Source organism: Choristoneura fumiferana, chromosome 19, assembly GCF_025370935.1.
Source record: "Choristoneura fumiferana chromosome 19, NRCan_CFum_1, whole genome shotgun sequence".
Classification (NCBI taxonomy): Eukaryota; Metazoa; Arthropoda; class Insecta; order Lepidoptera; family Tortricidae; genus Choristoneura; species Choristoneura fumiferana.
The window spans coordinates 1099545-1126676 of record NC_133490.1 but is presented as its reverse complement, the minus strand read 5'-3'; the positions used below and the strand labels follow the sequence as shown (position 1 = coordinate 1126676).

The 27132-nt window shown below is 36.7% G+C and overlaps 1 protein-coding gene across 1 annotated transcript in view; it reads right to left on the bottom strand.

Moving 5' to 3' along the window:
• Window positions 1-26096, bottom strand: part of LOC141438787 (glycine receptor subunit alpha-2-like) — a gene marked incomplete in the record, with an annotated part of 101697 nt that extends 75601 nt beyond the window's left edge. The window contains 5 exon segments of the mRNA XM_074102755.1: window positions 17670-17757; window positions 18350-18488; window positions 18971-19053; window positions 19487-19634; window positions 25850-26096. Of these exon segments, the coding sequence (XP_073958856.1) occupies window positions 17670-17757; window positions 18350-18488; window positions 18971-19053; window positions 19487-19634; window positions 25850-25929 (538 nt within the window).
• Window positions 26097-27132: the final 1036 nt, after the last annotated feature.

The following is a 27132-nucleotide window of genomic DNA, read 5'->3' as shown; positions in this document are numbered from 1 at the left end:
TGCTCTTTAGCTAGCACAGAAAGCATGCTACTATTGAGCAAAATGCTAGCTAGTAGCATGTGGAACAGGACATGCACTATCGAGCATGCTTATTAGTGGCAAGCTCGAGACGGGGTGGAAGGGGGAAGGTAATAAGCAAGTGTGAACGCGTTTGCTTCAGTCCATGAGCATGCTCATAAGCATTCTTATAAGCATGTTACTAGTAACGAGCATGTATAACAGTGCCTTTAGACATACCTAATATTTTATGAACAGTGCTTCGTGTAAGCTCTTCTATCAAAAAGAGGTAATAAAAAGCATACAGAGTTTACTACCCTAATTATCATCATCATCATCACTCAATTTCTGTGGCAAGACTTTTGGTAGAGAATTAGTAATCATAAGCTGCTAATATCAATTATTAATAAGTTGCTAACCATGAAAAGAGTTGACGAAGAGTTTATCTAGGCTTCTGCATCTGGATTTCTCAGTTCGTATATATAATTACTAGCTTAATCCCGCGGCTTCGCTCCCGTTGAAGAAAAAAATCTATTCTGTAGTGTAGGTATCGAATAAAAAAAAACTTCTTGCACCTCTGTGATCCTCAAGGAGTATTCCATAATTCCAATTGTATGTTTGCCAAATCTCATGCATTTTTAGGCCATGTTTTGCCTTTATAGGTATAAATAAATACTTACGAAATACTTACATAACAGCAAACGTTCACCCACTCGCCGATAACTGGTATCAAATTGCGGTAAAAAACTATCCCGTGCTAATTTTGTACCTACATATCTCTATAAATTGATTTTGTTAGGATAATCATAACCGATGATTTGGCACAATCAGCAGAAGACTACGAGCAGTTCCAAAATCATCTACACTCCCTTTGTTACCTTCGAGTCGAAAACAGTTGTCAATTCGTATCATATAACTACCTATTGTAAGTATTATCTGCTAGGATTTTTATCCGATCCAGCAGGCTTGTAGTCGTGCGTACTGGATTATTGGCAGTGCTTCCTTTGGATGTTCGTGCGATGGAACTACTGCGTTTTTTTTGCATTAGTTCCTTTACAAGACTAGAAGGAAAAACTGCGTTTATTTTTTTGTCTTTGTTCCTTTCGCAGTAGCATCTTCAGTTCTTGCAAAGGTACAAAGGCGGAAAAATAACGCAGTTCTTTCTTCAAGGTCTTGTGAAGGAACTAGAACTACCGCAAATAGTCCGTCGTATTTGCAGACTACGGGCACGTTCAGTTTAGCTGACACGTCATCATCGGAGACAGATGTTGCATCAAACCCAATTCGAAGCAGTCAAGCTCATAGGTAGCTGAACAGTTTGGTACTTTGTCACAGCAAGCTACAGTGCTAAAATGAGCATTTCTAAAAAAGTTTGTACATTTGATTTTTTCGACTCCGATTTGGGAAAAATTACAGGTAGATAGAGTGAATCGTTCACTGAGTTTAAATAACATAGTCTCCCGAAATGTCCCAATTAATTTGTATGGAAAGTTCCTTTTTTGTTACCGCAAATCCATAGTTTTGGTAACAATTTAACAAAACAGGAAATTTCCATACAAACCAATTGGGACATTTTGAGAGACTATGTTACTACGACTCAGTATCGTTCACTCTACATACCTGCAATTTTTTATCACAAATAGGAGTCGCAAATCAAATGTACAAACTTTATTTCAAAATGCTCAAATAGTTTTTTTCACACCTCTCCTTCAGAAAAGTAACTTTTCCTCCCTACCGAGAGGGAGCAAAGTACAATTTTTCTGTTCAAGGCTTTTCTAAGTGTTTTATTGCAAATTCAATTTTTTTAAGTTGATAATTGGAAAGCCACGTCATTTTCTATACCATTTTGCTCCCTTGTGACACAAATAACTATTGTGTCACAAGGGAGCAAAATGGTGTATTTACGGCGAGGGCGTACATTGAATCCAGAATGTAGCGAAGGATTCTAAAGTAGAATCCTGAGCGTAATGAGGGATTCAAGTGTTAACGCACAAGATGAAAATAATTTTGCTCCCGAGTCGCTCATACAACTTTTCACACCGAGCATTAAGAAACTTGAAAAAAGTAAATTCTAAATATTATTAAAGAACAACCAGCATAGAAAATGGCGTGGCTTTACAATTATCAACTTAAAAATTGCATTTGCAATAAAATACTTAGAAAAGTCTTGAACAGAAAAGTTCCACTTTGCTCCCTCTCGTCAGGGAGGAAAAGTTACTTTTCTGAAGGAGAGGTGTGAAATAACTATACATGTCCTCAAATACTAAGAGTAAAAAGGGAATGTATTTACTTTGCTACTTTTTGAGCGCACTTTGCCTGTAGGATCTACGGCTAACTAGTCTGGTTGACCGGGCAGTGGGTATAATTAATTTGTAATTTTCCCGCTGGTACAGTAAATTCATATCCCAATAATCATGCCAAATATTATGCATTATAAATCAAGTAACATTTGGAAACAATATATTTTTAGACACGAGTAATATTTACCTCGACGTTTCGGCAACATTACAGTGGCCGTGGTCACGGTAGACTGAAGTGTGGGTGACAAATAAAAATGACCAAGTGCGGGTAGTTCGAAGGACTCGCGCTGCTGGCAGACTTGACACCCCACACTTCAGTCTACTCGTGACCACGGCCACTGTAATGTTGCCGAAACATCGAGGTAAATATTACTCGTGTGTGTTAGCGTGATAAGTCCTGTGCGTGGTATTTTGATTAATTCCAGTTTCTTTTAATTATTATGTTGCTTTATTCCTCTCATCTGTCCAAGCACGCGAGCAGGCTGCAATTACCAGGCCCATTACTGCCGTTCCGCCTGTGACAGTTGCAGTTCTACCATACAATCTTTTCTTTGGGGTAAGTAAAATGCAGTATGTCGCATTAGACAGCGTTTGAGAATAATTATCAGAATCAGGGGGTCAGGTCTGCTAGTGAACAACGTCGGCATTAGATTCAGCTAATACTTTGAGAACAAAAAAAAGGTATAAACTGTGATACAAGTTAAATATGCCCGCTGTCCAGTCAATCAACAAGCCAACCGTACCAAGCAAATATTTTTTTTGAGCTTGACTGTTAGTCAGTTTCTAGAACCTACAGTATTTAATTTTGCCCTAGGTTTCTCTGCTGTCAACCGTGCGGCACAGTTAGATCTATGTGATACGTTCCTACATAATATAATAACATGCAGTACACGCCCTCCTCCACCTCCCTCCTCCTACATGAAATAATATATATATCACACAATACCTAATAATAGTTATATTTATATAGTAGGTATTTGTGACAGCTAGTCTAGCTTGTGTGACATATACTATACATACATAATAACATATTGTTTTACATGGAAGAGAAAGAGAGCGGGCGTGTATGTAAATTTATTGTATAGATATTTCACATGGACGTAGTTGTGGGGCACGGTTCGTAGCGAAGAAGTAAAGTAAAAAATATTGTTATCAATTTATATGAGGTTCCGCAAATTAACAAGTTCTCTGTCCCGAAGCAATGTGCAGCGTTCTTTTGACACGTCGCCATAGTAATGATAAGGTAATAGCAATTTTCATTGTTAATCTAAATGTGGTCCAAGAATAAAAATAATTATTATAATGTATGTAATAAAGTTTATTATTTATTGAAAGAACAACTCCATTATTTACATCACTGGTCATACAGCACATGTGCCTCATGGACATACCAGTAAAGCCACGCATCAAGGGTCAAGGAACCTGGTAACACCGAAACCACTCAATTATTCAAGTATTTATTTCGTTAATCTCTATCCACTCAAGACAAGATAGATACAATCGAACCAATCAAAAATATCACATACTATTACAAGTCTTTCTAGGTCAGAATAAAAGTATGTGAAACACATTTTTGAAGCATTATATTATACTACACCTCGTTGTTCCGGGGGGTCAATAGTTTGAGCGGCCCATTTAGTGAACGGCATGTCATCGTCTACTAAAAGTACAATTTATATGATATTGGAAAAATTGGAATGGTAGGTATCCGTTATCTCACTCCATATCTCGGTAATGCTGTATGCGGCATCCTATAACGCCATAGCCCACTCCATGTGAATTACTGTTCGGATCTGACAACTGTAGAGGCCTGTCCGCTAGCACATCCTAATAGTGTATTAGGGGATAGACCTCCAAAATTCTGCTCATCTCATCTATATTAGATATGTTGGCTGTGGTCCCATGCCTTTCAAATGACCGGGTCCAGATGGGTTCGTGATCGAAAATCTGAACCAGCTATTACAATAATAAGTAAAGACCTTTATTTCGGACAATATGGCCCAGATTTCATTCAAAACATTTCAGTCAAGCATATTGAGTGATTTTGAAAATTGTCAAATTTGAAATTTGGGACACTAGATTGGATGAAAATAAATGTACAGCCAATAAGACAGTTTTGACCAACCTAACTTCTATACTTACTTAGTGCCTATAATGTAATGCAAACTCAAAATCAAACATTATTATGATGCCACTATAATGAAAGCAGTGACGCGAAAGATACAATTTGTAAGCGGAGATCTTATAAAACTAGCTAATAGCCGCGTGCACCTACCATGCAATAGTCCTAAATACAAAAGTCAAGGTACCAGAAGCTTAAAAATATATAATTTGTAATAATAGTTACACATAATTAAAAAAAGTAAGCTCACAATAAAAAATTATCAATATATGAGCTTATACAATTCTTCTGATTTTGGTTCTTGATTCTGGGTATCTGTATGCGAGATTGTCATTTTACACGAGTTTCCTTTTCTTCTGTAAGGCAACCTGACAGTTCAGTAGCAATGACACTCGAAAAAGAACGCCATACTACCTACTACAGTTATCGCGGCCGGCTCAGTCAAGAATGTCTCTAAAGCTAGACATGAGCAAAGTCTAAACATGAGTGATATTATTATCGATATGGATAGTCAATATTTAGTCATCCTGTGACATAGAGCATAACACCAACTCGTTTGTTAAAAAAATTGAACATATAATAATTCTACTATTTTTCTACTACAATGTTTATGTTTCACGCAGAAGAAGATTAAAACTATCGCGAAAAGACTTGTGCTAGCACGTTACTAGTGACAAAACAATAAATAAGTTTCGGAATAAGATGTCAAGTAAATATCGATCTATGCGATCTCCAGGGTGAGACAGCTTCGAAGTTGAGTGTCATACTTCCTGGCGGTGACATGGTGTCGCATGGAATTCACTCATTACTACCGGTGTACAACTATTTTACGGGTAGTACTATTATTACGGGTAGTAATTTTTTTTTGAAACTAGCGCACAAATTCGTAAATTCTTTGTACATTTTTTTGATGTGAGTTTGAATTCCATGTGATAATATGTCACCGCCAGGAAGTAAGACACGAAGTTGATTATGATATATACTGTGTGGTACATACTATGAAATGAAATTTATATTTCTTCATAACTTAAACTTAACCGGCGATTTTTTTATTTTTCTACTCTTCGTGCCATAAGAGCTATCTGCAAACTAAAATTCAAGTTTCTAAGAACTAGAAGTATCCTTATAGATTCTTCGGTTACGATAACTTATATGAAAACATGTTTTTCTCAAAAATGGTATGAAATGTTGCCAATACAACATCAAAAACGTCGCAGAAAGTAACGCATCACGGAGACTAGGCTAAGTATCCAGGAAGTAACCTCGTACTGTCCAGTAAGTAAATATGTAATATGACAGTAACGGGCTCCTTAAAAATTTTGAAAAAAGCACGCGGGCCATTTACATCACCATGATCAACATCATTTTTATCACCTAAATTATCTACATCCACTTCATCATCATCGTCATCATCATCTATATCATTATCTTCATTATATTCATATCTGCATCATCATCATTATCATCATCAACGTCATATATATCATCATCTAGATCATTTACATCATCTACATCATCATAAATTCAAAAATTCAAATTTAAATCATTTATTCAGTAAATAGGCCGCAATGGGCACTTTTAAACGTTATAATGATCACAATGAACCATCTTCATCATCAACATCGTTTACATCACTTTCATCATCTACATAATTTACATCACCATCATCAATATAATTATTACCACCTTAATTATCTACCTCATTTACATCATCATCGTCATCATCATCTATATATCATCATTTACATCATATACGTCATCTATATCATCATCTACATAATTTACATCATCTACATCGTCGTCATCGACATCATCACCATCATCATTACTGTCATCATTACCATTAATTATCATCATCATCATCATCACTGACACCGTCACCTTCAATCATCACCATCCTCACCATCATCATCATCACATCCAAATCACCATCATTACCATTAAATTACTTCCTGGACAGTAACATGTTCCTTTTAGAATTTGGAACCGGCACAAACAGCGCGCGGGCCGAGCGGCAGTCTTGGGTGTAGTTAACTAGTATTTTGAAATGGGTCCATGTCATTATTATCATCATCATCATCATCATCATCACCATCATCATCACCATCAATACCAACCATCATTTTCATTATTACTAGCAACGACCATCATCATCGCCATGACTAACAATCATCATCATCATCATCACCACTGTCAACCATCATCAATCGTCATCATTATCATCATCACCGTCAACCATCATCAATCGTCATCATCATCATCATCACCGTCAACCAACATTAATCTAATCATCATCATCATCATTACCATGATCATCACAATGGCTAACAATCATCTAATCATCATCAAAAACGTTTTAGAAAGTAACGCATCCTGGAGAATAGGCTAGTAGTGTCCAGGAAGTAGCCTCGTACTGTCCAGTAAGTAAGTATGAAATCCCATTACAAATTAAGTAGGTACACTTGATATGTAATGGAATTTTATACTTACTTACTGGACAGTCACCGGTCAGCCAGAGGCAGTGTTGGGCGTAGTTAACTAGTATTTTTAAATTGGTCCATGTCGTCATCATCACTATCATCATTATCATCATCAGCATCACCATCATCATATACCTCCATAATCATCACCATCGCATCACTATCGACCATCATCATATTCATCATCATCATCATTATTATTATCATCAGCATCACCATCATCATAAACCTCCATATTCATCAACACCGCAACACTATCAACCATCGTCATATTCATCATCATCACCATCATCACTATCATCATTACCATTACCATCAATTGTCATCATCATCATCATAATTTTTCATCATCATCAATTTTGTACAAAAGTTCAAACACGAAGTGATAGAGACTAGGTCATAAAGTGTAAACTTATTTGATTGAATCATATTAATAACTTCAACGATTTCCTTTGCCACTCCGCAAACACAAGTGCAAGACAACTGTGTTTGTGCGACACATGTGTGTGTGTCATGCAGAAATCATCCCTACTACACTTTCATAAAAAGTCAAATTACATATGGTAAAGGCCTAACAAATAAACATTAATATCGTAAGATATTTAGATATTTTGGTTGTTTTTGTTCTGTGAATATTTAATCGTGTTTTTAAAACAGTTCACTAATAAGTTTTAGCAACGCCTAGTAACCAAAAAACGCTGGGAAAAAACACGTTTCTTGTATGACAACTCCATTTATTTTTTAATTTTACTTACTTTATTATTAGTATTTGTTGTTATGGAGGCCACAGTAATACCTACATAATCTGTCAACATTTCAAGTGTCTAGTACACACAAACATGTATGCCTAAATGGGGTAGGCAAAGCACACGAAACGTTACAGCTTCGGAGCCACTTTTAGCAATTTTAGGTTTTAAGTTTGACAAAAACGGTACAATAGTGACAGGTTGCTAGCCTGTGGCCTACGGTCCTCAGTCGCCTCTTACGACATCCACGGAAGAAATGGAGAGGTCTAATTCTAACCCATCACACGGGTAGCTATTACAGCTCAAGAGATAAAGCCCTGTGACAGACGGATGGACAGACAGACAGACAGCAGAGTCTCAGCAATAGGGTCCCGTTGGCCTAACTATAAAAACTAAATAATAGTTACGAACCAGTAGAAGACAGACAGACAAACACACAGACAGACAGCAGAATCTCAGCAATAGGGTCCCGTTGGCACCCTTTGGGTACGGAACCCTAAAAAGGAGAAGCAACTCCCGTCAGGAATAAAGAAATATTCCGATATAAAGGGAAAAGAAAAGATTTATTCGTGACAACAGGGAAAAAAATATACAAAAATGATTTAGAAATGTGCATGTCACAAAGTGGTCACAAATCAGTCAATTTTGTTTTATTTCAGATATTTTAAAAAATGACAACTTGGGCAAAGTTATCTCAAAGGTCAAAGTTGTACGGTTTTATAGTACTTTATATATATGTACCCCTATTATCTCATCATCTGATATTACTGTAGTTTCATTCGACAAATAAAAACTTAAGATTGGTTTTTTGGAATCTTTTTGTATTTTTTATTTCAATTCCAAATTTTTACTTTTACGGTCATCCCGTAAAACCTAAATTGAAAATACAAACTGAAATATAGATGCACAGAAAAAACAGAAAAATAAGACCATCACTGGGAATCGAACCCAGGTCCTCGGTAATCCGTACCGCTTGCTATACCGCTACACCACTGATGGTCAAAAAATAAAAACTACATACCTGTTGGTATTCTTGTTTTTAGAAGCTCCACTAAAATTTCCACCCACGGAACGCTAAAAGAAAGATGCCTACGAAGACTTTATTTCGTTGTGTACATCATATTTATTTAGAACAAACTTTATAACACAGCGTTAATAAATAAATCAAACATAGTTAATCAGTCAGATATTCCTTAATTTCTTGCATATCAACATTCAACGTTTCTTCTTTTCTTCACCTTGAATATTGCATGACAGCACCTAGGCTACTTCAGCAATATAATGATTCCAGGCAAAGTTATATGCAGTTAGTTAGCATTGAATCTGAAAGGAATTGTGTATTAATAAATACAGAAATAGTATTAGCAGACAGACTATAAGATACCTAGGTGTACGAATAAAGTGACCGATGCTTTTTAGTTACAGCATAAGGACGTAAATCAGACTATCAGTAGGTAAATCCCCTAATGTACCTACATACTGTTGCACGCAACTCTGTCAGCGTAGAATTCGTTTATAGCTATTCCGCGGGAATATTGCGATTAAAAAAAAACTACCCTATGTTTTTCTACGGGACTCAAACTATCTGTATCCCAAATTTCATCCTAATCGGTTCAACGAATTAGACGTGAAAAGGTAATAAAGAAATAAACAAACAGACTAACAAACTTTCGCATTTATAATATGAGTGGGATTATTGTCTTATTTTAAGTCATCATCATCATCATCATCGGCCTATCTTAGCCCACTACTGGACATAGGCGTCTCCAATTGCACGCCACTGAGCACGACCCTCGGCCACTCTCATCCAGTTACTGTCAGCTACCCAGTGAAGATCATCGCTCCACCTAGTCTGAGGGCGTCCCTCGCCACGCTAGGCTTTTACTCGTTTACCTTAGCAGTTATCGGTTCTTCGGCTGATATGGCCGGCCCACTGCCACTTCAGTTTGCTTCAGTTTTAAGTAATCCTATAGAAATAGACGGACGGACAGCGTAATATCAAATTATCTGAACTATGTCTTTGTGACAAAGTTTCTCCATGTCTTTCATTGAATAAAGTTAGAATTCGGCAGCGATGACATACGACCATCATCATCATCATCATCGTCATTAAGATCGGTTTGTGAACAATACTTATCTTTTTCAAAATATCCTGATATTGAATTTAGATTTTTGCTATTCCTTTCTGCCTGCATGTAAAATTTACAGAGATTAGTGATATGGAGATAGAGTTGTAAAATTAAATATATAACATTGAATACCCTGGGTATTAAAAATAAACTGGCCAAGTGCGAGTCGGATTCGCGCACGAAGTGTTCCGTACCATTATCTATACAACATTAGACATTAGCAAAAAAAAAACTTAAATATTTGTTTTATTCTGGTTTGAGTATTTGTTGTTATAGCGGCCACAGTAATACATAATCTGTAAAAATTTCAAGTGTCTAACTATTACGACTCAAGAGATAGAGCCCTGTGACAGACGGACGGACAGACAGACAGACAGACAGCGGAGTCTCAGAAATAGGGTTCCGTTGGCACTTTTTAGGTACGGAACCCTAAAAACTAAATAATAGTTACGAACCAGTAGAATTTTATGTAGGTACCTACATAATAAATCCCATTTTTTCCTTATCTTAAATTTCAGCTTTTTAGGATAAAAGGTTTGGTGTGTGCGTTGGTAAACAATAATTAAAAAAATAGGACAATGATGTAATGTTCACTTCGAAACACAGACAGACAGACAGACGGACAGACAGATGGACAGATCAACAGACGGACGGACGGATGAGCCGACGGAAAGGTACACAGACAGACTCACATACGCATAAAATTAACAACCTGTGTCACTCCTAACAGAGACAAATCTAACGATACCTCTTCTGATCTCTTTATCTCCTAACATGAGCTATTTCTCAAGACTCTGCTTCTAATTATCAATAAAATACTTATAAATTTTAAAGGTCATAGTAAAATTTTCGACTAAAGTACAGTTGGTACAACTTTATTCACCATCATCATCATCATCATCTCAGCCGTAGGACGTCCACTGTTGGACATAGGCCTCACCCACAGACCTCCAGTTGCTTCAACTGGCAGCAGCCTGCATCCACCGCGAACCTGCGGCTTTAACCAGGTCATCCGTCCATCTTGTTGGTGGACGTCCTACGCTGCGCTTGCCGATCCGCGGCCTCCACTCGAGAACTTTTCGGCCCCAACGGCCATCCGCTCTCCGTGCTATATAGCCCGCCCATTGCCACTTCAACGAGCTGATTCGCTTGGCTATGTCGGTGACCCTTGTTCTTCTACGTATCTCCTCATTTCTGATTCGGTCCCGTAGAGAAACCCCAAGCATAGCTCTCTCCATAGCTCGCTGAGCAACTCTGAGCCTATTTATAAGGCCTAAAGTAAAGCACCACGTCTCGGATCCATATGTCATCACTGGACAATAATGATGTAGTGTTCACTTCGAAACACAGACAGACAGAAAGACGGACAGACAGATGGACGGATCGACAGACGGACGGACGGATGGGCCGACGGAAAGATACACAGACAGACTAACATACGCATAAAATTAACAACCTGTGTCACTCCTAACAAAGACTTATTTTCTTGTCTCTGCTCTTGTCTTGTTGTTTGCTAAGATGCATCAAGGCCTTGTTGCATAGCGTGCGAAAGAAATGACCATACATACGCTCCAAAACCATAACCCCTGCCGTTTCTCACACTTATAAATAAAATAAAAAATCTTGAATCACTTCATAATAGAGTACATACAGTACATACTCGTACATATGCAGACAGACGGTGGGAAGCGACTTACTTCTATGGAGTGAAAATGTTCACGACGCAACTAAGAGTTAGGGAAATTTGGCATGTTTTCGTAGTAGGTTGCTGCAGACCACAAGTTTGGTACACACGATAAGCCATACTTTGGCCACCCAGTAGGAATTAAATTCTTACAGCCCTGCCTCTGGTGTTCTTGTAACAAATATTAATGTTTCTGACAAAAATGATAAAATAAACATACCCGTGTATCCAATTACATAGGTATTCTTTTCATCATCGAATCGTACATACATAAATAGTTTAAGAGTTGCACTCTTGCTAATTTCCTCTCGTCCGCCAACTTTTTGACTTCTTGATTTGTGTTCAAACCATAATTATTCAAACATAATTGCTTTTGAATATCAATCTCATTGACTTGACGTTGTGACAAAAATGTATTATAATGACGTTTAAATTTTACTTATCTAGCCAGTTATAATAATAAAAAAGGTACGAAAACTACTTCGATTGTGAAAACCTTTTTATTCACCGAGCCTAGATTTAGCGGCCGTAAAAATGCCGTGATATGTAGGAATTTATTTGAGCCTCACTGTAAAACTTGATATTCATACATACACATGCAATGTATGTTGAATGTAGACCTTATTTTTTAACTAATTAGTTTAGTGATTACACCTAGCACCTTTTATTGTGAGAATAAATATGCTTTATATAAATTAGTGGCGCTACTGTCTACGTAAGAGTAAATAACTAATATCTGTTCAGAATTTGTAAGTTGAATTTAAACCACTTGTCCTAGATCGAAGCACCGCATTATAATGTATGTAAAGTATGCAATGTTATAATTTTTGCCGAGGACTGGGTCTGTTACTTAAATAATTATTATTTTAAATGACAATTTTAAAAGTAACTTACCTATTTTTCGTCTTACTTACAGTTTGCGTCCTTGCATTAATCAGAAATAATAGTTTAGGCGTTTCAACTTACGAAAATAACAGATTTAAAAAAAAAAAAAGTAGATACTAGACTCAGAAACTTGAACTTGATCTCTCAGTGATCTAATGCTTTCTTCATTTAGTTGTCGTATTATCTGAGCCAAAGGTGATGGTCACGTGACCACACGAAATAGTCGATACCTATTTACAATAGTTTGATTTTGTGACATTGACTCACGCACCCATATAAGATGTCACTACATGCTCGCTGCGAACACTGTCAGTTGTACTCATACAATGGTAAAATGCATCAAAATTTACTGCATCACGCTGCACTTTTGATGCAATAAAGTTACTTTTTTTTGGATTTTGCTTGAAGAGCATATCCATAATTTACTATGCTCAAAAAATCCTCTAAGAAAACATGTCCGTGGAAGCTATGCGGGGTGTCCGTAGGTTTGTATGGAAGAGCAACCCCCTTAATGATTGAAATCTCTTTAGAGAAACGTGCACGCGGCATACTAAATACTGGCCACTTACATTTCGTTAGGTCTTAATTAAAAAAAAAAATATCAAAAGTTTCACGGCGGAATATCTTTCAAATAAATGATAAAAGCGACATATTATGGATAGTAAAACAAAAATTATCTCCATGTTCTCCCACAGCTATAATTTTGAAAAAAATACATGTTATAGCTCATTTGCGAGTGTATCACTGGTGAAAAAATTAGAGCGGTCCCTAAAGTGGAAGTAAATAATAAAAAATATGAAATCTTCAGTCAGCATTTTTTTTTCTACGACATAATGAAAATGTTATTCATGTCAAATAATCATCTGTAGTGAATGAACAAAATTTGTAATGCACGCTAAGATAGGTTGAAAAAAAAAGAAGATATCACATGCTGCCGGTCGACCCGCGCCCGTCTCGCGGCACGTTTTACACAATCAGTAATACGGGAGGGGTAAACACACAAAAGTATTTATATAAAAAAAACCATTAAAAAAAATGCAGTTTAATTATTTGATGATCAATACTATTTTCCAGTGATTATAATTAATTTTAGGAAGCCATATTTGATGATCAATATTATTTCCGAGTAATTTTTAAATGATATTTATTTAACCGTTTTAATATTATTTGGTGATTCAATTTAGTTGACAGATCTACTATTTTAGGAACAAATATTATTTATTAGGTCGCCGAAAATGCATTTATTAGGTGAACAATAAAATCATACCCCTTTTTAGGGTTCCGGATCCAAAATGGCAAAAACGGAACCCTTATAGTTTCGCCATGTCTGTCTGTCAGTCCGTCCGCGGCTTTGCTCAGAGACTATCCATGCTAGAAAGCTGTAGTTTTGGACGGATATATAGGTAAAGTATGCCGACAAAATGGTACATTTTTTTTTTTTAATTTATTTTTTAGGGTAAGTACCTCCCATACACGTAAAGTGGAGGTGATTTTTTTTTTCTCATCCAAACCCCTTAGTGTGGGGTATCGTTGGATAGGGTTTTAAAACCATTAGGGGTTTACTAAGACGATTTTTCAATTCAGTGATTTGTTTGCGAAAAATTCAACTTTAAAGTGCAAATTTACATTAAAATCGAGCGTCCTCCCCTCTCTGAAATCTAAAGCGGTCGGTGGAAAAATTTGAAAAAAATCAGGATGGTAGTAAGTATATCAAACTTTCAAGGAAAACTATAGCGGCTAAGTTTGCTTGAGAATTATTAGTATAGTTATGAGTAAATAGCAGCCTAAAGTATAAAATATACCTAAACTTGGGAGATTCCGTATAAAATACGAAATCCTTAGAAAAATATTACTTAATTTTTTCGTAATGGCTACGGAACCCTATTTTGGGTGTGTCCGACATGCTCTTAGCCGGTTTTTAAAATTCCAACCGCTACAATTACTGACATGAAACTCGGCGGGTGTTTCCTACGCAGCGTTAATAATATCCACGATGTTATCTTTGGGATTTCCGCGGGAAAACAGTAAAATCCTGTTATTTTCCGCATACCCGCGGAACGCAATTAAAAATATAATTTTTGCGAATCGGTTAAAACCAGCGTACTTTTACCCACTAGGCCGTTAATGTTAAAAAAATATGTTCTCCTTTCGTATCCTGAAATAACCATTGTGTAGTAAAAGCATCCGCAACGTAAACAGACAGACGAACAAAGGGAACTCAACAAGGGTTTATCCACGCAACCTGAAAAAGACAAAGCCTGTAACTTGACCTGCTCTGACCTTTAGGACGTACTTTGGAAATGATTTGAGTGTTTAATGCATTACATTTTGCAACTGAGAACGGTTGGAAAATATTGATCACTCTTCGTTTGAGTTCACACACACACAAACATCACGCCTGTATTCCTAAATGGGGTAGGCAGAGCAAACGTTACCGCTTCGGAGCCACTTTTAGCAATTTTAGGTTTAAAGTTTGACAAAAACGGTACAATAGTGACAGGTTGCTAGCCTGTCGCCTACGGTATACCTTAACCTTATAACTATCCTTTGTCGCCTCTTACGACATCCACGGAAGAGATGGAGAGGTGTAATTCTAACCCGACACCATACGGGTAAACGTTCACGTTTGAGTTCACGGAACCAATTATACACTTATGTTTGGGTTATCAAGGTTCCGTACCCAAAGGGTGCCAACGAAACCCATTACTAAGACTACGCTGTCTGTCTGTCTGTTTGTCTGTCTGTCCGTCCGTCTGTCACAGGGCTCTATCTCTTGAGCCGTAATAGTTAGACACTTGAAATTTTCACAGATTATGTGGCCGCTATAACAACAAATACTAATAATATAGTAAAATAAATATAAAATAAAATAAAAAAATAAATACCATGGGACACTTGACACCAATTGACCTAGTCCCAAACTAAGCAAAGCTTGTACTATGGATACTAGGCAACGGATAAACATACTTATATAGATAAATACATACTTAAATACATATTAAACATCCAAGACCCGAGAACAAATATTTGTGTTATTCACACAAATATCTGCCCCGGCCGGGAATCGAACCCGGGACCTCAAGATTCGTAGTCAGGTTCTCTAACCACTTGGCCATCCGGTCGAATAATATGTAAGGGGGCTTCCATACAAAAACGTAATAATTTTTGCCGTTTTTGCTTGATATTAAAAACTGCAACAGGTAGACGATTGAAATATTCACAGAATATTTAGTTTTATAATCAATCACTTTAAAAATAAATAATCTAATTAAAATAAAATAAATATTTAAGGTAGGCTCCCATACAACAAACTTGTTCCTTTTTTTCGTTTTTTTTTTGCTAATGTCTAATGTTGTATAGATAATGGTACGGAACCCTTCGTGCGCGAGTCCAATTCGCACTTGGCCAGTTTTGGCATTACGTCACAACGACACCATCATTAGAAAAAAAAACAAATAAAAATAACTCAAATCTAAAATTGCCGGTCCTTCACACGTCCCCCTGAATCCCACAACACTCGAGTCGAGTCGCCGATACAGTCCAGAAAATGATGGCTGAGAGCCCCTTGGAATGTGGGGCAAGTGTCTCGAGCCCTCGGAAGCACTCCGGGTCTGTGAAGTCAGCAACTTTTATCGCCGATCAGCTGAAGCCCGAGCGCTTGAGGGTCTGTTGACGCTTGGATCGTCGCAATGTATAGATTGCCAATATTAGATAGCGGCTAAAAATAGATGCTTTGATTCCTTGGTGAGGGTAAAGGTAATTGCGTGCTTCGGATTTCGGCTTTAGGATTGGGCAAGCGGTTGGAAAAGTAGTGGTAGGTAGTTGATTAGAAATCGGGCAAGTGCGAGTCGGACACGCGCACCGAGGGTTTTGTAAAGCACCTTAGCATGTCAAAATATAAGTTCCTATAAGCTATAAGCGGGTTTTTGCTTTTGGTTTATCCTTCTGTTTACAGCGATAAGATAAATGGGAAAATTTGTAAGTCTGTTTGTTTGTTTGTTTGTTACGTTATCACAAATTCGAAATTCGAAATTCGGTATACAGATAGAGTCCCAGGGAAGGACATAGGATAGTTTTTCTCCTGGAAAATTGCATACTTAGTTTTTAATAAATCTAAAGTCGACTCCATGGTTCCTTTGCATTTTGCTATCTCTCATAGTTTCTGATTTCTCCACACTGACCCATTTTGGATTGATCTCCTGTATAGTTAGGTCAAACCTCTTTTACAAAGCATACCTATCACAAATATAAATATAGAAAGTAAATTAAACTTACCTACCTACTAAAACCACCCTCCCCTCACCCCTCAAATTAAGGCGCGTCAGACGATCTGTCTCAAAGGATGCGCAGGAGAGCCCTCGAGCCTCGTTACGCGGCCATTGTGAGGTCGCTAAGGGTCTAATTATCGCGGGGTTTGACATAGTTCTTCACGCTGGTGAAACGAGAATTAATGATTTCAGGCCTTTAAATGTAGGTACTTTGAAAGAAAGAAAATTTTGATTTTCGAAAAAGTTTGCCAATTAAGAGTCCCCAGTACGCTCACGTCCCCATACAAACGTAGTTTCGTTCTAATTTACAAGCAGCAAATCAAAACGCAACTTTGCAAGTATAGGGAGCAGCCATTGATATAAATGTACTAACGTAAGAATATAAGTCAAGCGGTCAATGGGAGCAGCCATTATGATGCTTATAGTAGGTTTGGTTAAAATAAAATGTAACTGAAGAAAACAATAACGAATTTCCATTTCTCATACAAAAATTTAAATTAATATGATTTTATTTTTTTACATTGAATATGAACGAAAACTAATTATAAACATCAAAATAGCTGCTCCCATTGTGTCGCAAAGTTGCGTTTTGATCTGTAGTGCTGCTTGTAAATTAGAACGAAACAACATTTTTAGGGTTCCGGAGCCAAATTGGCAAAAACGGAACCCTTATAGTTTCGCCATGTCTGTCTGTCTGTCTGTCCGTCCGTCCGCGGCATTGCTCAGGGACTATCAATGCTAGAAAGCTGTAATTTTAATAGACGTAAAATGGGTTTTTTCATCCAACCCTATAGTGTGGGTTATCGTTGGATAGGTCTTCAGATGTTAGAAATGAGCTCTGATCGAATTCGAAACGCGTCAGTGTAGGGTAGTAGTGGTGATTTGGGTTTGTGTGATTTGTGTGTGTTCTTACGGAGTGATATATGGAGGTGGAGGAAATGCACATGTAGGTAGGTAAACACATTTCTTGCATAAACGATGCTATCATAAGGTCGCGGGTGAACAAAGTATTTGTTTTAGTTCGATGATGGAAACATTAATTAAAAAGAAACACTTACGGCTTTCCATTTGCAGCTTGCACTCCTGGGTGTCGTGAGGATATATGAGGAAGTTCATAGCACAGGACAGCCTCAGCGTGAGCTTCACCTGTCAGAAATAAAACCATAAGGCTGGGTTTCTAAGAGATGTGCGAGGATGTGATGCGAGGAATATGTTCATGAACCAATAGAAACGCTTCACTTACTCCGCTCACTCTGCTCAGGTTTCCACCAGAGAGGTGCTGCGCGAGGATAGTTTAAATGAAGCAATTCTATTGGTTCATGAAAAACATATTCCCCACAACACATCTGCTCTCCGTTCCCACGGATGATAATTCTTAAAAATGGAAATAGAAACAGAAATCGTTTATTTCTTGAAATATGGTAGGTACAGGTAGTTATTATAATAAATTTCAAAGGCATATTCTGCCAGTTCTGTCGTAGAAATATTAATATGTCACAAAAAAATACGATTAAAGTTGTCATTATGAATATGAATCAAATTAATTTAACTTAAAATTATTATTAAAGATTACATAACTATCATACTTATAAACAATTAAAATAAAATAAAATTATGTATTGAAAGTGACATTATAAATTAAATTATTATTAAACCATTCTCGTATAAAAATTCTTGGAACAATTACTTAATTAATTTCAACAGAAATTTAATGCAGATCGACAAGTTGTTACGTTACCATGTACAATATGGTCTTGTCCTTATATAGCCACACGTAGTGGTTGGGGATGGTCATCGTCTGGAAGGTGACGGACTTGGCGTTCTTGAAGAAGGAGTCCGGCCGCCACATGTGCTTCAGCCAATCCACTTCCAGGAGTCTAGCGGGGTAAAGGTTCATCACTTTTATCTAGCATTATCAATTTATCACACAAGTGCGATTTGTGTGCAATGTACCATCAGCCAAATAAGTGGTCTACCAATTTTTAAACAAGTTCCTATCAAATGAATATCTCACTAAAGTCGAACCTTCAAGTTGACAGACACGTCTATTGGCATTATTGTTTTATGACATGCAAACGATTATCAGCTTTAGGGTGGTAGACCACATATTTGGCTGATGGTACGATTGAGCGACAATACGAGTACTGTTATATGACAGTTTTCCTTTTCATCTGTCCCTAACGGTGGGGAAGAAAGGAAAAATATTCCACGTATCAGGGAGGATATAGCGGTAGGTATAGATGGAACAGGAGGATGGTTTATATGTGCAAAGTTAAATTGCGCGACAAACACACTATACCGGGTTAAGTTTTGGCCATCTTAACCTGACCGGTTCTGCTATCAACTACTCGTAACTCACCTGTATTCGGACGTCATATTTTCCGGCAACCTCAAACGGAAGTCCTTCCAGGTCTGGGCGAAGAATATGTCCGCGGCATACGTCTACAAACAAATATTTGTCACAATCACACGTGTACAGTACAACAGGATGTCTATGACCACGGGACTCTAATTGCAAGGTTCGATTTTATTAGGTAACTGAGCTACTTTTGTTTTGTAACACTCGGAATCAAAATGGTTTTCGGTTCTTCTTTCCGTCACGTGACGTAGTATGACAGTAGAAAGAGATGGAGAATGCGATCGCTAGCGCCCACGCTTAAACAATTTGGCAATAGCAATTTAGAAGAAGTTGGCCCTTTTTGGTATCCTGTCGTGTCACCAAGTAACTTAGTTTTAGTGCTAGTTTTAGTCTTATTACTGTAAGGTGGCACTGGGCCCGCGTGGGAACTACGCCCCAAGTCCTCTCTTTCTGAGAGGAGGCCTGTGCCCAGCAGAATCCTTAATCTCTCGATGATTTTTCTTTCTTTTTTCTTACCATAGAGTTCTCGTCAATGGAGTCCAGACCCATGACTGTGACGTGGAAGAAGACTATGGTGGGCTGGTCGTTCTTCTTAGGGGGGCGCATCTTGTCGTACAGGCGAGGGTCGTCAGGCAGCAGGTCTTGGAAGGTCAGCAGGGTTGACCTGGAATAAGGGTTAGCTTCGAGATCCACCAGAAATGACCTTTCTTTTAAATACAAGGTGTAATTTTGAACGTGATCCAAAATGAGTGTTTCTAGCACAAAATTAATGCTGGACAATATCATGTAAATGCATTAACTCATTTGTTGAAATTAGTCACATATGCTGTTATAATACTTGCATCAACTTCATGATTAATTTCTACAGTGTGTCTCTGACCATATGGGGCTTTAAATTCAAGGTTCGATTCTACTCGCAGAACTAAGCTACTTTTGTTTGGTAACATTTTCAAATAACTTGAATTTAAATAATTTATTGATCCTCAAAGTTAAATCATTGAATCAGGGTTCGGACATGGCGGTACTACCGCTCTCTTGGAACCCCGCCTTTAAATATTTTTTGTCATTTATTTGACATTTCTGAAATAGACATTTATTTATCAATGTGCTGTCAATTTTGTATAGTATCGCAAATTTTTTAAATTACATTTAATCTGTATGAAAAGAATGAAATTAACAGCGATAATATTTTTAAAAAGTTGCAGAACATAAGTAGCTTAGTTTTGCGAGTGGAATACCTTGGATTTAAAGCCATGCTCAGAGATTACCTGTATTATGTATGGCTATTCTCATTTCACTGTGCATCTGTCTAATTACCGTACCGTTTTTTTCTCACACTAGTGACAGGGTAATTAGACTTGAGTGCACAGATAAATGTAAATGGGAGCCATCCTTTTTCTAGACGTGCACTCAGTCTCAGTGCCGTGTTAGTTTTGCATGAAAAAAAGCGGTACGGTAATTAGACAGGTGAACAATAAAATGAGAATGACCAGTCTGATCTATTCGATAAATGAGTTAATGCACTATATTGTCCGGCATTTAAGGAGCACACTCACGTTAACAATTACTTTCAAATTAATTTCTTAGGCCTCTAGGTTGGCAACGCATCTGCAATACCCTGGTGTTGCAGTTGTCTATGGGCGGTGGTGATCTCTTACCATCAGGAGACCCACTTGCTCGTTTGCCATCCAGTCGAATAAAAAAAAATATAAAAAAAACCTGTACTGTATTTACCTATGTAGCATAAAATTCTGAGAATCGTGTAACAAGGAATGTCTGCAATTGATGCAATTGAAATTCGGGCAAGACAGTAACGTTTGTACGAATATATCTTTTCATGCAGAAACCCACCCTCCTACACTTCCACACAAATTGACATAAATATGACAAACATCAAACAAAAAATGAATGCAAGTACCTACTAACTTTGGCCACGTTTGATCTGAATGACATCTAAATCTTTTAGAAATAGCCGATTGTCTCTTTCTACAAAAACCAAACAGCAAACGCTTTAGAATATTAACTTGGCTAATTTGGGAGTATTTGTTTAAAACAATTGGGCATCGGATAACGCTGTTATTTTGAGCAGAGATCTGGCCCCCTTTAAATATTTAATATACCGCCATATTGTTTCACAGAACGGAAACGCTTCGAGAGAGGTCAAATACTGTTCTGTACAGCAATGGTTGAACAATGTCTATATTGATACAGCTTTATTGCAGTAAGTTGTAGGTATGTACGTTTCTCTAAAGGATTTCAGTCGGAACCATAATTTAGAGCAATAGAAATGTGAACCTACAGACCACTTTCCTAGGCATAAAATCATGAAATTTGGCAGACTAAGGTCGCGAATAAGTTCTGCTTTTTCCTAAAAATACTGTGAAACAAACGCTACGCCTGTTTTTTTAAATTTGCACTTACGATGGCCAAAAAGTTGCACACTATAACGCAGGTAGTAATTACTGTTAGTTTTTTCTATTGTGACATGAAATTATTCATACAAATGTATGATTAATTTTCGCCAGCCGGTGACTTAACCCAGTGCGCGAGTCCGACTTGCATTTGGTCGAACTTTATAAAATATATTTTTGCATAGATTTTATTTAATGTGGCCCGATGGGAAAATATTTTTTCTCTCAAGGGTTTTCAATTTAAAAACAAAATCTATAGACAGCACTGTTTTAACAGATAAAAAATATTTGTGAGTTATACGTAGAAGGGGGCACACACATCTGCGCATACATTAGTACATTGTTTAAATATAATACCGAATACTACAAGATGAAATTCATAAAATAATTCAAATTCATTCAGAATGACAGATCATGGCTCAGGAGGTCAGGAGCCATGGTTTTAATCTGATTAAAAATTCAAAGCCTCCAAATATTCATCATTATCACTTTCATCATCCCGGACATTGATGAGGAATGGTTCGAGTTACACTTGGTAAGCATTTTTTTGCTCCTGCTTCATTACCTAGAGATAGAGATGTTTTTAGGGTTCCGGAGCCAAAGTGGCAAAAACGGAACCTTTATAGTTTCACCATGTCTGACTATCTGTCTGTCTGTCTGTACGTTCGCGGCTTTGCCCAGGGACTATCAATGCTAGAAAGCTGTAATTTTGCACGGATACATAGGTAAACTATGCCGACAAAATGGTACAATTAAAAATTAAAAAAAATGTTTTTAGGGTACCTCCCGTAGACGTAAAATGGGGGTGATTTTTTTTTCTCATCCGACCCTATAATGTGGGGTATCGTTGGATAGGTATTTTAAAACCATTAGGGGTTTGCTAAGACGATTTTTCGATTCAGAATATATATAGTAAATATAAAAAACTATGCCGACAAAACAGCACAATAAAATTAAAAAAAAAATTTTTTTTAGATTACCTTCCATAGAGGGTAAGTGTGGATGATTTTTTTTTCTCATCTCACCTTGTAGTCTATGGTATCGTTAGATAGGTATTTTAACCATTAGGGGTTGTTAAAACGATTTTTCGATTTAGTGATTTGTTTGCAAAATATTCAATTTTAAAGTGCAAATTTTCATTAAAATCGAGCGCCCCCCGTCCCTCTAAAATCTAAACCGGTAGGTGGAAAAATTTGAAAAAATTCATGATGGTAGTAAGTAGGGTAGACCGGGACAATAGAAACACGTTATGATTGAAACAAGTCAAATTTCTCGAAAACTATGATACCTACGGGTATGACGCAACACTCAGAACACGCGGTCGGCCACGGCTGAATCCTCGACCAATAGCGCTCGAGCGACCGAGCGGCGTGGACTTGTCGAGGAGCCATCGAAATTTTTCGCAGTCAAAAACATGAATTTGTGATCTACTATGTTTTCTTATAACTTTGTTTACTCTTGTATTTTGACTGATTAAATTATTGGAGGGTAATAGTAAGGAATAAACGCGTGTTTTGATTGTTATGGATCAGCTTTAGAGTGTCTTTGATGAGTAATATTTGACCTTGAATTAAAAAATGTGATGTGGGGACGGTAGAAACAACTTGCTTGTGGACGATTGAAACGTTTTTATCATCCACGCGTTTTAATCGTCCCCAAAAGTAACCCACTTCAAATATAAGGAGGTTCTGTGTTCGATGCACATACATGCTGTTCACAAACATTGCTGCTATTTTTGACCTAGTTAAAAATATTTTATTTAGTAGTGTCAAATTAAAACCGCTAAATAATAATACTTTTTAATATATATTTCAAAGGATAGTATTTAAACGCACATAAGACTTTTTTTATTCAAAAAAAAAATCGAATCAAAATTACGGATAACACAGCAAAATACTCCACTCAAAATATAACCTAATAAAAAAAATACAAAACTGTAACTCTTTTTTTTATATAGCTTCTATTTTTGCACATCAAATATATAATTACCTATCAATTTATTTTCAGCATGTATAGGTATACTTTTTACATAACCAGCACTATTAGGGGCCAAATAAATAAGGTTCTGGTCACAATTGTACCTAACGCTCCTCATAGGCGTATAGAGGGGGGCGGGTGGGCCGTGCCCACCCCAGTATGGTCTATTACCCACCCAGGTTGTTGGGCTACCGATTCAAAATTATATAATACTGATATCTTCACACAAAAATCTAGGCCAGGCCTCCCCTGAATAATAACCCTAGATACACCAATGACGATCCTTCTCGCTCCGTTCGTCGTCGTACCTAATTTTCTGGTGCCAAATTTACAGTAAAAGTTATTTTGCTATGAGAATGAGTATCATCTACGCACGCTCTAGTTAATTTGCTGTGGAGTCAGTATTTTTGCTGTGCAGTCAGTATTTTTGATGTGATTGTAGTATTTTTGTATAGTTTGTGTTGATGTATATTTTCGAATTATCTGCAGTACTAGTTTTGCTAAACATTTAGTTTATTTGTATTGAAATAATTTAATTGATGTACAAAGGTATATAAATGATGAGAATAAATTGATAGGCAATTATTTATTTGATGTGCAATTAAAAATATTCCTTTTTCAAATTCGCATAAAGGCGTTAGGTATAAACTACACATACTTCAGTATTTTCACGAGACTGACTATAAGTAGGTACCTACAATTGTTAACAGATAAGGTTGGTTATTGTAAGAGCGTTTATACCTGCTGAGCTGGCAACGGTGCATTTTTGTTAGTTTTTCTCGATTATGCTGTAAAAATTGAATTAAAATTAAAAATGTATTCTGATTGAACTGTTCTTAATATATATTGTGTCTGATGCAATAATTATTCGTGATAGACTTTTATTTTCTTTAGAAACCGTTCATTAACAATTTTTCGTTTATAAAGAATATACAAGTATCACGAATAATTATTGGAGTAGACACATTTACTTATATATTAAGAACATTTCTAACAGACCTAATTTTTAATTTTCATTAAATTTTTATGGAATTCATATATTTATATCAGAAAAAGTTTAAGAACATTTTTATTTCATCTTGGCATATGAACTTAAATATTTTTATAAATAAAATATCGGAGTGGTTATGATTGAAACATTGTTATAATTGAAACAAGCACTTTTGTATGAAAAATGAATATGCTTTTTCCACTTTAATTCTGTATTGTTTTGTTTACTCTTGAATCATAACTACTTCGATTAAGTTAAATTTATAAGGTAACAGCAACAAAGACAGCTAAAAGTCCTATACATTTTTTTATGCGCGTTTTTTAAATCGAGATGTTCAGAAGGTCATAAATTGTAAAATATTTATGTTATGCATGTGGAATTTTGATGAGCTCATTGTATACTATGGTAGCGATGAAAAAGATTATAACAGATAAAATTACTTTAATTGTGCCGAAAATATTAGGGTGTTTCAATTGACCCCACATAGTGTTTCAATTGTCAGCCATGTGTGGTCAATTGAACCACTCTGCCCCATTATCTTTATTACGTTATGGACAAATAACTATGGATGCTAGACCTTTCAAGTTCACCTTATTTAGGGACCAGATAACTAAACTTGAAATAATTTAGGTCTACATCTTTCTAACCATGAAAATAAAAAGTTACAGGCGGTTAAGGTAAAATCGTTTCAGTTGTCCCCGGTCTACCCTATATCAATCTTAAAAGGAAAACTATAACGGCTAAGTTTGCTTGATAATTATTAGTAGTTTAAGAGTAAATAGCAGCCTAAGGTATAATATATACCTAAACAGGGAATATTCCGTACAAAATACGAAGTCCTTAGAAAAATATTACTTAATTTTTTCGTTATAGCTTTTTCGTAACGGAACCCTATTTCGGGCGTGTCCTACACACTCTTGGCCGTTTTTTTAAATTTATTAAGTACTTAACCGTTAGGCTGGATTAGAACCCGCAACCCAGACATTGTCTAACCTAACGTTCTTTCAAACAAATACAGTTATATATTTAATGAGGGCTATCGTTTTTTGTCTCACTAGATGGCGCACTGTTGCGTGAGGTTTTTAAGTGTGGTTTTGAAAGTCTGTTATTACGGGCGTGGAAACAAAGTTTTAGATTAAAATCATATTTAATACACCTTAAACCGTACCATAAAAATATCGAGCATGCCACAGTGTTGTATAGTCTCCGTTTTGTTCGGAAAAAAGGGAGGACAAAGGTTTCCGAAAGACAAAACTGTCTCAAAAACACAGGCATTCATTGCCCCGGAACGCATATTTGCCATAATTAATTACAGATATTGCAAAATATTCACAAAATTATTCTAATTCTAAATAAACCCGCATAGCTCACCCAAAAACTATGAGATTTGACATTTCGGAGACCTCACGCTACACTAGCGCCTCTAGCGGCGAATTCATTCGCGATAGCCTCATTCAATCGACTGATGATCCAATTTTTTCTGTGTCTTTTTTTACTTACTGTGCATAACATAAGTCCGTGGCACACAGCCACACTCGCAGCCACACCGTCGTCAGCCAAAGCAGTTTCTCAGCAGCCATTTCACCAACATCAATCAACTTAATTCATTAATCATAATTGAAAACTTTGTACAATCACTAAATTAATCAGGTACTCGGTTTTATGAAGCCCAACCTATCTAAACCATGGTCATTTTCTACTTTTGAATTAAAAAAAAATCGTTTTGGCGCGAACGCTCCGTTTGACAGTTGAGCGGGAGCGACGCGGCCTGTATGATTTCTTGTGGAAATAAAATGTCGCAAATTCAAACGGGTCAACCGGCGGGCTGACATGCGCAATGGATTTTAAAAGTGGATATTTACACAAAATATTACGGGTTTATTTGCCTTTTGTATTCATGGGCTATGAAAGAACTCGAGATTTTACAAATGTATTGATGCTTATTCATGTGTTGTTTTTGTCTTCGTAATTTTTTCGTAGTTTAAGATGGTTTGTTGATATTGCTTTGGTTTGGTGAAAGTTCTTTCTGGGTACCGCATTTAGGGTCCACCACTATCCTATTCGCTAGTCCTGCCCAAGTGCGGTTAGGGATAAAACGATACGAGTAAATACAAGAACTTAATCGATACTTTCCTTTTCTTTGTAGCCCAAGAAAAAAATCGGCCAAGTTTGAGTCGAGCTCGCACACCGAGAGTTCTGTACAAATTTGTAGGCATCTATGAATATTCAGGGCCATTTTAGATGATTACTGACTTAGGTAGACGACCCGCAAACACATACTATTCTTCGTGTTATCTATTTATACCTACTTAAATATTTTTGTGTCTTGTGTTGTCAATAATTGTATTTTTTTCTTTCCTTTTATTTTCAGCCTTTTATTATTGGTTGTGCCGGGCTTCCTAAAATTATTTGTACTGTGACGCCTTTGGGACTTTGTCATTGTTTTACGATGCCCCTCAACCCAGCCTCCAAAAATGCTTATATACCTACCAACTTCAGTACTAGCCTAGTAACGTGTTATCACAAAAACACTATTTGGACATTTATAATTTTTATTAAAAAATAAGAACGAAATCAAAACATAAGCATAAGAATAAAATGAGATCGACAGGTATCGCCCCTGGGACTCCCCAGGGCGTCGCGACGGATATTTTGAGAAGCCCTGCGTTGTGCTTAATTAGCTACTTTACCTTCAACTTCATACCACTAAATGCTAGGACAACTGGATATAAGTACAGGTAATTTTGTATGGAAACACCCTTTTCAATGACTGATATTAAGAT